The sequence below is a fragment of the Scatophagus argus genome, chromosome 7 (assembly GCF_020382885.2).
Source record: "Scatophagus argus isolate fScaArg1 chromosome 7, fScaArg1.pri, whole genome shotgun sequence".
In the NCBI taxonomy this organism is placed as follows: domain Eukaryota; kingdom Metazoa; phylum Chordata; class Actinopteri; family Scatophagidae; genus Scatophagus; species Scatophagus argus.
In genome coordinates, this window is record NC_058499.1 from 24,576,888 (window position 1) to 24,589,048 (window position 12,161).

The window sequence follows — 12,161 nt, forward strand, 5'->3', positions numbered from 1 at the left end:
AATCTGTTCCCATTCACTACACACTGTGCTGCTGCGGTCAAACAATTCTGTACTTTTCCAGCCTGGACCTAGAATTTTTCTTATTCCCTTCAACTTTGTAAAAGCACTTGGTATAAAATATAAAATTTAAATTATTACTGACAATTTGATACAGCACATCTAATTTAGTTTGCATTAAGCAGTAAGAAGAAATACACAAAGTGGCTCATATATTTCCAAAGCTGCATTTAAACTATAAGAATAAAAATAAAATTAAATAATTAATAAAAACTAAACTAAAATATGTATGTAAATTATGTATAACCTTGTGGAAAGTTAGCAGTAAACACAACTGAGTGCTCTCTATTACTGACATGTTGCTTTTTTGTATTAAATTTTGTATCATGGGTACATTTCATGGGTCAAATTTTTAGTAAATTAATGATGATGAAGATAATTCTTAATCTTAAGAGAACCTTTCCAATTTCTTGTATTTTTCTTGTAAAATGTATTAGAAGCAAATTGTTAAAGTGGCTGGCTGGGTGTTATAGTACTGTAGTAAGTACTGGTGTCAGTGAAGGACAGGAGTTACAAGTCTGAAAAGAAAGTCTGAAAGAATGAAGAAGTGGTGGATAGATTTTTAAAAAAAACACATGGAACACACAGCTGAAACATATTCACAGACATTTTATTTTTGATTGAAATTATTTCACATCATACTTGTTATTTTTCCTGTTGAAGATCTTTTGTATTTTTATTACAACAGCCACAGAGCAGTAGCAGCAATAATAATAATAATAATAACCCAGCAGGAGAAGCAGATCAATGCGGAGAAAGACTGAAAAATAGAGAGACATGATGGACACCCCCTTTCTAGCTGCCAAAAAGAAAAGGTTTTACTACAAGGAATTATGGGAAAATGAGTTTTTTTTTCAGTCAGTCAGATTTGTCAGGCTGTGCAACATCTGACCTTGTTCCTTCCATAACAACTGTTAAGACTCCAGAACAGCTGCACACAACTTGGACATGACAGAAATTCTTTACAGTCTGAAGAGAACAAAAAACATCAGAGGTAACAGACAGAATCAGGATTGGAACAGAAAGCAAAGCAGTGAGCTCCACAGGATACAGAGATATGGGACAACAGAAGGGACATTTCTGTTCAACCATTACATGGTCTGCAGTAACACAAAATCCTTACACTATAACCTCGCTATGCTAGCACCCATACTGGGCAAGTGGCAGCTCATAATGGCCTAAAAACTGTTGGATGAGTACATTGAAAAGATTTTCCCAAGACTGCTTAATTCTTTAAAGGAGTATCTCATCTTGGGAAACAGACTTATTCACTTACATGCACACTTAGATGAGAGGGTTGATACCATTGTCAGGTCTATACATATGAACCAACAACCTGTTAGCTTAGCATCAACACAGGGAAATGGGGAAACAGCTAGCTGGTCTCTGTCCACAGCTAACAAAATCTGCCTACCAGCAGCAGCAGAGGTAAAGCTGCTCAGGCAGAGTACTCTCCTCTGCTTCTGATGTTGGCAAAACAGCCAAGGTTTTAAACCACAGCCTTTGTCAGGAGGCTGGATTTTCTATTTGCTTTGCTAAGAGCATTAATCTTTCTTCTAACCTCAGGACTATAATGATAAATACTTGAAAAAACTAATACCATTCCCATCAACCTCAACTGTACTTCACATTTACTATCGCACTAAACGTGCCAAACACGCCATCAGTTTGTTAGCATGTTTTCTTGCTGCGTTAGCATTTGGTTCAATGCCCTATCTAGGTACAACCTCACACAGCTGCTAACATGGCTGGAGATGTTTTAGGCTTGTTATTCTTCAGTAAAGCTCATTTCCCCCCCCAACTACTACTACTACTACTCAATTTGCCATGACTACTGTTTTGCAAAGGGATTATGCTGTCCTAGACTGTTTACAACTTTTGTCATGATAAAAGCTACTAGCTGACAGACAAGAAGCAGAGACTTTTTCCATGTTTTTAAACAAAGAAGATGTGGACATAGTCAGGCTAGGTTTCAATCTCTATGCTAAATTAAGCTAGCTGGACACTGACAACAGCTTTAAATGTACAGACCTGATATTGATATCAATCTTTTCATCCTACTCTCATCCAAAAAAGCTATAACTAATTAAAAAAAAAAGTTAAAATATTCCTGTAAAACATTCAAATACTAAGACAAAACATTTCAGAATGAAACAAATCTACAATCAAATTAGACTGAATTGTCAGCTTGCTGATGTGTGGAACCAACAACTTTATTTAAACATGATAATGGCCAGTCAGTGTGATCCACCTCTGATTTGATCTGGCAGAGTTAGAACAAAATGCTTGGGGGAACAGAAAATATTAGCATTTTTGATATGAAAATGGTCAGACTTAAATGATTACATCTAAGCTAGGGGCAGCTTCAGTCCAAATGTACCAGTACTGGTATTGGCTTCTTAGAAAATCAATGTCAATCAAACCCAAACTGCCTTTACTCAACAGAATCTGTCAAGGCTCGTGGGAACAACCTGGCAACAACCATTCAGAAAATAACTAGAAGGGATCTCTCCATTTCAGTCCTTAACCTCAGTGAGATAGTGATCAGATCCTTTATCATATTTCAAACCTTTTATAAAACAAAATTACAAAATAAAAATACCAGGTGATGCAGCAACATGTACATGCAAAAAAACAAAAAAAAAAAAACAACCTAAACAACAAGAAACACAGGAAACAAATGCTTGATTACAGTGATCAAATCAACAATGCTAGAAACTTAAAAGATATTATGAAAAGATAATTTTGTTAGATTACAGTGCACTTTGTGTGAAAAAAAACAACCACACACACATTAAAATGAAGGCAACACCAGCCTACCAATGAAGGCAGGCCAAGAGAAATACAGAAAAGGATGAAGAAGGAAAAAACGGTTCAAAGAGAGGAGGGGAGGAGACGACTATATACACTCGTATATACATCATACAGGATATGAAAGAGAGCACAAGGTCCTAAAGCCAGACCCAAATATGGCCGGACACAAACCGAGTCTACAGGCCCAACAGAAAACTGTCATGGCACCCAATAAATAGGAAACAAAAGTATCTTTTAGTGGACGGCATCCCGTTCTCTGCTGCAGCTTCTGCGTTGATTGAACAAACATTCGGAGCATTCTGGAGGTCAACACCAATAAACTAAAATGGATGGATGCGGTCAGAGCGAGGCTGACTGGGAAAACGGGTGGAAATCTGACTTGTATTGTGTTTTCTAGGGCCATTGGCACAAAACAAATCCACCCAAACACATTTAGACAGAGAGGAAAAGGAGCTTCTGACAGACTTGCAGTGTGTCATGGCAGTTACCGCATCATATGAAAAGTTGCCACAATAAACAGGCAACATTTTGAGGGAATGTAGATGGGCAAATATGGCCGAAATGTGCCTTTTTCTAATCTTTTGTCCCTTATAGCCCACTTTGATAGAATATGTACAATGACTGTCCCATCCTGTGATGAGAATTATTCAACCATACAGCCTAAAAATGTTACCCATGTATTATGGCATTATATAAATACAGCAGAACAATTCAAAACAGGCGGTGTGACAGATAAAAAGATAACAATAGGCAACTCATCCACAGCTCCACTAGAGCTGCTGCGACTCTTCACTCTGACCTCAGCAGGTCGGAGGACGCTCGGAGACGTGACCCAGAGCGGTGCCGCCGTCTCTCCGCAGGCAGCTCATGACGCTTGAAACACCAATCAGTACTGAGACTGCTCTCATGTTGGCCTTCATGAAACAAGCGCACACGACAAAAACTAGACTTGATGATGATGTTTGGCAAGTGTCCTTTCTTCTTTTCAAACAGAGCCCAAAAAAAAATAGCAGAGGATATGAAAATATACAACTCTCAGCTGGTGATGAGTCTTGTTTACAGGTCCATTTTAGAGAAACTGCAGTCCACTTTACAGGTTACTGCCATGGCATTGTACAGAGAGATCCATGTACAGGCGCCCTCTCGGGTTGGCTTCTTGTGTTTTATGTTGCAAAAAAAGACAACAGGGCCTGTGTACTTCATGTCAGGACAGACTAAAGGAGGTTTGAAAGACACAACTTATAAATATTAGGCAGTCCCAGACCACCCAGCTACTGCTACACAACTGCCCTATTAAATAGCAATGGGAGATCATTGGTATGTACACTGAAAAAAAATGAAAAAAGAACAAATGTTGCCACTGCCATTTGACTTTACTGCAGAGCTCCCGAAATGGCCCTGAAATCTGTCATCGCTGGGGTTTATCTTCATATATATGTTTTCTATAGAAACACAATATATGAAAGCACAGATCTCTGGAAAAATATGTTCATTCAACTTGATAAAAACCTTTTTGATTTTTCTTTTTTTCTGCATGAACATGTCATGAATGAACAATTAGGCACAGTCTTGCAACTCATCTTTTCTCTGAGGTACCTCATTTTCCCAATGAAATACTTGAAAAGACCTAAATTTGAACGCGTAAAAACCGAAGCCAAAGATCGTGAGAGCGACGACTGAAGTGTACAACATGTCTGCTTGGAAAGCTACACTGTGGATCAGATCAGAGGAATGTGAGCTGCTGTTTCCGGGCCTTCATCGCACGAGGGCAGGAGCAAGAGAACGAGAGGATGGCTCTGAGGAGAGTGTCGATTCAAGTTTTCCTCTTGACACGGATGCACAGAGGGGGGAGGGCAACAGCCGGAGAGCTGGATTTAGACTGAATATGAATATTGATAGACCGTATATGAAAGGCAGGGCAAAGGATAAAGACAAAAGAGAAGAAGAAGGTCCTTTATGTCACAATATAGGCGGTCCTTGCATGTCCTCTGATCAGGTCAGTAAAAACAAGGTCCTTGAAACATCAGTGACAGAAGTAAGGGGAGCGGCAAGGTCCATGAAGATTTCTCACCTTCCCGGTGATGGCGCCCACTACGGGGGTTGGTGACGATGAATCTGATGGAGGCTCCTCCTCTGAAGCAAATGTGTCACAAACGTTCCGTTTACATCAGGTGATCCTCACTCCGGGATAAAGTCAGGATTCCTGGTCTAATGATGCCGGCGGTGGAGACGACGTCACCACACAATTTTCATGTTTTGTATTTGAGCTCGTGTTTGTGTTGTGCATGTGTTCGTGTGTGCGTGCTGTGAATGGAGGGGTGTGTGAGAGTGGTGGATCACCAGGCCTCTGTGTACCGAACATCAACGTCTTTCAGGTTGGGCAGTTTGGCCTGCAGACAAATGGAAACAGACACTTAATGTCAAGAATTTATTCATCTAAAAATACTGATTAGTTCAACCTGAAGTAAATATTCAGTCATCATTCTTTACGATTGGAAACTTGATACTTTAGAATTTCTTATCTTTGTATGCATTAGACATTTTTATATGCTCAGCTGACCTGCTCACTGACTAAAGTATTCTGGGTTACAGTAGCAGTGAACTGCACTGCACCAACTGGAACTGTACCAATTCAGTTCAATTCAATTCAGTTTATTTATACAGCGCCAATTCACAACAAAAGTTATCTCATGACACTTTCCAATTAGAGCAGGTCCAGACCAAACTCTTTAATTAAACTGTCCAACTGTCCAACACCAACTGTGTCTAGTTTCCATGTTTACAGGAAATCGTTCATAAATTACAAACTCAATGTGAGTCTCAAATCATTTCACGGTGATATGCTGTGTGTGTTAATGTTGACCTCATGTTTTCTTCACGAGTACTGAATGTAAATTAGTTTAGCATATGAACGTAGATCTAAACTACAATTGGGGTGTCTGCTTCTGAAATAGGCTACACACAGTTCAGACATACACTCTCCTGCTCAAAAGATAAAAAAATCTTTGGGGCCATAAATTAACACTTAAAGGAGTTATTCTGTACAATAAACACTTTTAAACACTTTACTGATTATACTTAAGAAGAATTTTAAATGCAGGACTTTTACCTAATGTAACAATGTAGTATTACTACTTGTACTTAAGTAAAGGAACTCAGTCATTCTTCCACCACATACCTTTAGCCTGGTTGGCTACACACTGGGATATTTCTTAAAGAATGGGGCTTTAACTGAGAGTATGCACACGTGTGCAGGCACCACTACACCACTAGAAAATGCATTCATGAGAAAGAGATGATGGATGGATGGATGGATGGACAGATAGACAGATAACCCAAAAACATTACGCCTCCAGCCATGGCTACATAAGTACACAGATATAAACACATATGGAGTCATTGTTTAAAAACACAGCTGAGATGAAGGGCCAAAATTGAGATGAAAATATGCATTTTCACATCTCTGTTCTAATCAATGCTGTGCAAATGAACCATTTGCATTAGGTAAGAGTTTCCTGGCAGGATTACCTTGAGGTCCTCATATGTGTCAGCTGTAAGCTTAGTGCTGTTCATATTCAGGCTGCACAGACTTTTCATGGCTGAAAAGAGAGTTAAAACAGTTAAAATTAGCCAACAACGCTAACAAACTGACTTTCACACACAGTTAGCATATTAACTCCGAGCTCATCCTTTCAGTTTTGTTGCTATACCACTTCTAGCCATTCTTGAGATTCTCACTAAGCTCTAAACCGATTTCCATGCAACACAGTCACATGATTCATTTCGTGTGCTTTCTTACAGCTGAGAGCCAGCAGACCAGCATCTGTGACAGGAGTCTCACACAGGTTCAAAACCTGAAGACAGGCCAGATGTTCAGATAGCAACCTCAACCCTGCATCCCCGAACTGAAAGTAGAAAACACAGATAGGACATATATTAGACACCGAATCATTAGTGATTACTAGATGTGTGTGTGTGTGTTAGTGCTGTATTTGTCTACCTGTGTGGACCAGAGGTTGAGCTGTTTGAGTGAAGGCAGCTTAATGAGCTGCTCAGCACAGGCACTGGTGACATTTGTGAAGGCCAAGCTCAGGTTCTCCAAGTTCCCAAAAGAACCTGAACTCAACAGGCGGGCCAGGTCCGCATCCTAAACCACGATGAAGAAAAAACATTGAATACTGAAGCAGTAAAAGCAATTATTTTTAATGTACCGCTGTATAATTAAAACTCCTTCATGGTGCAGTGAAGGCATCAGTGTAATCTCACCGTGGACTTTGAGGGCAGAGTCAGCCGGGTGGGGCCTCCTTTCCTTTGCTGAAAAGACAAATAGAGAAAAGATGGCATCTGAGCCTCGCAGGAACCTTTTCACTCAGTAGATGGTGTGTGTGAGCAGCTTTTGGTTTGAAGGCACATTCCCTCATTTTGAATTTAAGGATCAGACTGCGAAAAATACATACAGTACTGGACAAACTAGTAGAATAAATACAATACATCCCATACATATTTATGTGGATTTATATAATGGCATTCCTTTATATGAAATGTGTGTATGAGTTGTCTTTGTTTATGCTGAAGAGTGTACCGAGGGCAAGTTCAGTGGTTGCTGCCCTGAACTGACTCCACATACAAATGAAGAGCTCAGTTCTGCAGACAGAGTCAAGTGGCTGTGATTCAGCGTGTGGAGCATGAAGAATGAGCTGACAGGGCCAGTCAATGTTACTGGTCTGATCTTTACTGTCCTAGCATTTCAGGGCTCAGGAAAGCTCAGGTAATCTTCATTCTCCAGCTGATGTTTGCTGAGAGTCGTGCAACAGAAAAGATCCAGTTAACTTGCCCTTCTGGATGAGTAAAGAGCTGTGTGAGACATTAGTCGAATCTGGTGGACTTGATGCTAAATATACTCATGATCATTAAGTGGAGACACATTATCCAGCAAATAATATTGATCTATGGCTAAACATTACAAGCTGTTGTTGCTGGCATATCGGTGCATAATCACTAGTCTCATTTGTCTCCTGGGATCAGAGAGTCATCAATGAAATATTGAACAAACATTAGAATAATACGTCTTGTGTGCGGAGCCAAAAAAACGCTGCAGTCCTAATCTTTTAAATCAAAACTTATCAAGAATGTTATTGCATGTAATGGATTCACAAAAAAATTTATAGGTGAGATGAGGACAGAATTGTGAGCAACCTCCTGGCAACACAACATGGAAATGTTGTGAAAACTGGTTTAGGAAATAATGGACACTGAGTTCCCCTGGCGAAAGAGGAACAGGGCCATGCAAATTTCAAAAGCCAGCAGCTGAGATGGTATGTGGGTGTGTTAGTGTCCATGGCAAGGATAACAGGCTTTGGAGCCACATATGTTGCCATCCTTGCTTATTCCAGCATGCTACACCAGTGTGAAAGGGTGTCAAAGAGAACAGCATCATGTTAACTTCAGGCCTCAGTGCCCCTAATAAATTACTGTGTGTGTGTGTGTGTGTGTGTGTGTGTGTTGCAGCAGTAACTCACCAGTTCCTTGAGCTCTCTCTGTCGGTCGCATAGCTGCTCGTACATGCGGAGGCCCACCTGAGTGCTCTCCAGGGTGGAGATGATCTGCAGCTGGGTGTCTTTGTTCTCGATGATGTTGTACTCCAACATCAGACACAGGATCTGGACACACATGTAAACGCATACACACTGTAAACGGGTACTCCACTGATTTTACATGTGACAGTCAGTTTACTTGTTGGCAAACGTTTCAGCACGTGGAAACATTTGCATAATGTGTTTTTTGACTGTGATGAGGCTTGCTGAAATCAGACCAAATAACTCTGATGATAGAGTGATGTCGTCAGGGTTATCTTGGCCAGAGATCAAGACAAAAAAAAAGCTTTTGCTTGCATTATGGGTAATGTAGGATCTAGTAATTTGAAGCTTGACCCATAAATGGGTCCAGTCTCTTAAAGATCCAATGTGTAGGATATAGTGGCATCTAGCAGTGAGGTTGCAGTGAGGTTGCAGTTGCATCCATTAGGCAAAAAAGTCCTCTCTAGAGCCAGTATTTGGTTTGTCTGTTCTGGGCTACTGTAGAAACATACCAGTGCAACGTGGCGGGCCCATTCCAAGGTAACAAAAATAATCAAAATAATCAAAACCTCAGGAAAAGCTGCTTAATTTTTGCTGGACAGGTACAATCAATGTCAAACACTATACTGTGTTATTATTTGGAAGGTATTACTTTCAAATATATTATTTAACCAGAATGTAATATGAGCATTGCTATATCACTGTCAATTGTGACAGTTCTTTTTAAAGTATTATAATGATGATTTTATGAATGGTTATTGTCTGAGAGTGCTGTGCTAAGTTCCTAGCTAGCATACATGCTGTGCATTAGCTTGAAAAGGAATACAAAGTTAATTGTATTCATTCTACTGTTCTGTTTGTAAATATTTAGGCATGGCAGTAAAGGATTTTTCAAATTCTGAATATTTCTGGAGACAGAAACCAAATCGAAAATAATAAAAATAGCGAACGATATCGACACAATCTACCAGAGAAATAATTCATTAATTCAGAAACTATAACTGACAGAACAATCCATAATAAACACAACTGTTAGTATAGCCTTAATTCTTAAAATATAAAATAACTAATAATAATAATAAACACGCAGTAGTATGATTCAAATGGATTGATATAAAACAAGAATAACTGGTACAACAATGATAAAAACGGTAAATAAACTAAATTAAAATCAATCAAAATTGTTAAGGATAAATACTGCTAGAAAGAAAATGTAAATGTACATTTTTCTGGATAGAAGAATTAACAGGGACACAAACACAGACATACCTCCACCATGGTCTGGTTTCCACGTAGCGCCAGCAGCATGCAGGGGCCCAGCTTGTTTTCAGCCAGAGACAGCAGGAACTTCTTGGTCTTATAGCAGGAGCCCATCAGGATGTGAACCTGGAGGGGATGGACGGGAGGAGAGGATCAGGAACCGCACATTAATTAGCACACATCAGTAGCTGAGTTTGACTCTGTGTGTGTGTGTGTACACTCACCATACTGGCAAAGAGCTCTCCATCGTCATCACAGGCCACACCTCCTGGACTGTAGAGCTGAAACCAGCCATCTTTACCTGAACGCACACTGAGTAGGCATGAATGGACCTGGAAAACACACACACACAGATGATGTTTTTTGTGTTGGTCAATCTCAAGAAAAATCTCCCCAAAAACACTTTACTTTTCTTTCACGTGTAGAGCTCCTACAAGGTTGAAACAGTGATCACCAAGCTTGAAGACACACTCACCTCCTGCCTGGGGTCCTCCGCAAACCTCTGAATGACATATTTCAGTTCCCTGTTGGACAGAGAAACATGGAGACACAAATGTCAGATCGTTTTCAAACTGAAATCTGTCTGCGAAGAATTGTAAATGATGTCTGAGTTACTTACTTTGTGAATTTGGCATGTGCAAGGGCCCTGGACAGAGGAAGACAAAGAGACATGTGAGATAAATAGTCCAAAACAGTTTGAGCTAAGAAATATGACATAGCAAACTGATTTAATGCGACTCAGATGTGGTGTTCTAAATGCACAGGAGTATTTTTAGAGGTCAGTTGAGCATGTTTTGGTTGGAATTCTCCTTTATGCTGCCTCTTATAGTGGCGTTAAGCTGATGACACCGTAGCACAGTATTACTTTATATTTGCGGATACAGTCAACACGCTCAGGTAAGTTTCAGAGGGAGTGCAGAGCTCATTATGACCTTTTCAGCACATGAGCACATGAAATGAGCATGTGAACTTCCAGGGATTGTTTGTTAATTTAGATGATATTTTAATGATCCCTGTAGGGAACAATTACAATTATGTTTTAGAAGCAGTTGTGCGGTTAGCTGTGGTGATACCGGATATGAATCAGGTGAGAGAAATGGACAGTTACGTTCCAAATTGATCACAAACAGCACAATTATCATCATGGTCTCACTGGAAAATTTAGACTCTCTACTAGCTTTTCAAAATAAATTTCTAAAAGAATACCCAAAGGTCATCTACAGAAGATCAGAAGGTGTATTAGGGTCTAAAGGTGCATATGAGCTTACAGACACATTCAGTTTAATGACACACCTAATTTATGATGCCCTTTTTATACAAATTCATCAGTTTATTAATGAAAAAAAAAATGAAGTTACAGCCCTCACAGCAACAGCTAATTTAGCTTAGTGTAAAGAACCAGAAACAGCCATTTTGGACACATTAAAAGGACACAAATTAACACACTACATCCCATTTGTTTCATCCATATAAAACTGAGGTGTAAAACAGGATTCTTTTACTGGGGTGTTGTGCCCTCAACTATATCTTGACTGGAAGCAGTAACTTCCTGGAGTCTCCACTATTTGCCTTGCCTTCTCCTGGCCAAGAAAGGGTCTGCCAAATAACCCTCCATAAAACCACAACGTGTTGTTTATTCAGGTTTTTATAAGGATCATGCAAACCAGATATTACAGGCTAACTGGGCAACTTTAGAGTTGAAGATAGGTGACTTTCTGTTATCTTAGTCTCCCTTTTCCCCATGTTTCCAGACTTTATAACCAACTGGCTGCAGCTACGTATCAACAATACAGACATCACAGTAGTATCAACCTCCTCACTCAACTTTTGTCAACAAAGCAAATAACCACAATGAACGATTGGACTTTAACGCTGTTGTAAGAAGTGACATGCACGGCAGTTGTTTTCTGCACGTGTGTGCATGAACACATCCAGGCATGCCAATGCGTGTGTGTGGACACACAGTTGTAAGGACAAATCTGTTTACACAGTCACATTGTGGGGACCTGACTTATGGGGACAAATGCAAGTCCCCACAACATAAATCATTAAATATTAGGATGAAGACTTGCTTTAAGGTCAGGTTGATGTTAGGGTTTGGTTAAGGTCAGGGTTAGGATTAGGCAAGTAATGTTTATTGTTATGGTTAGGAGGTGGTTAAGCCTCCAGGAAATGAATGGAAGTCTATGCAATGTCCCCGAAAGTGATGGAAATACGACTCCGTGTGTGTGTGTGTGTCTGAATTTGTGCGTGCACTAATGTGACTCATTATATCCTCAACTACAGGGTGCTGGGGAGTATTTGCCTTTCCTAATGACGCCTGCAGCTATCGACCAGGCAACAGTGGCGCAGGTGAGCAACAGGTGCGTTCTAGTGTTGCAGAAACAACAAGACATCTACCATTAAACGCTAATGAAGCTCTGGATCAGCTAGCCAATTACAAATATGGCTCGG

General features: G+C 39.9%; 1 protein-coding gene across 1 annotated transcript in view; it reads right to left on the reverse strand.

Moving 5' to 3' along the window:
- Nucleotides 1–646: 646 nt before the first annotated feature.
- LOC124061508 (c-Maf inducing protein) overlaps nucleotides 647–12,161 on the reverse strand; it is a 46,599-nt gene continuing 35,084 nt past the window's right edge. Inside the window, exons 12-21 of the mRNA XM_046393381.1 lie at nucleotides 10,327–10,353; nucleotides 10,183–10,231; nucleotides 9,932–10,039; nucleotides 9,717–9,833; nucleotides 8,391–8,531; nucleotides 7,138–7,185; nucleotides 6,872–7,018; nucleotides 6,671–6,776; nucleotides 6,400–6,470; nucleotides 647–5,261 (exon numbers count right to left, since the gene is read on the reverse strand). Coding sequence (XP_046249337.1) covers nucleotides 5,208–5,261; nucleotides 6,400–6,470; nucleotides 6,671–6,776; nucleotides 6,872–7,018; nucleotides 7,138–7,185; nucleotides 8,391–8,531; nucleotides 9,717–9,833; nucleotides 9,932–10,039; nucleotides 10,183–10,231; nucleotides 10,327–10,353 — 868 coding nt within the window. The 3' untranslated portion in view covers nucleotides 647–5,207. The remainder of the gene's footprint in view (nucleotides 5,262–6,399; nucleotides 6,471–6,670; nucleotides 6,777–6,871; nucleotides 7,019–7,137; nucleotides 7,186–8,390; nucleotides 8,532–9,716; nucleotides 9,834–9,931; nucleotides 10,040–10,182; nucleotides 10,232–10,326; nucleotides 10,354–12,161) is intronic.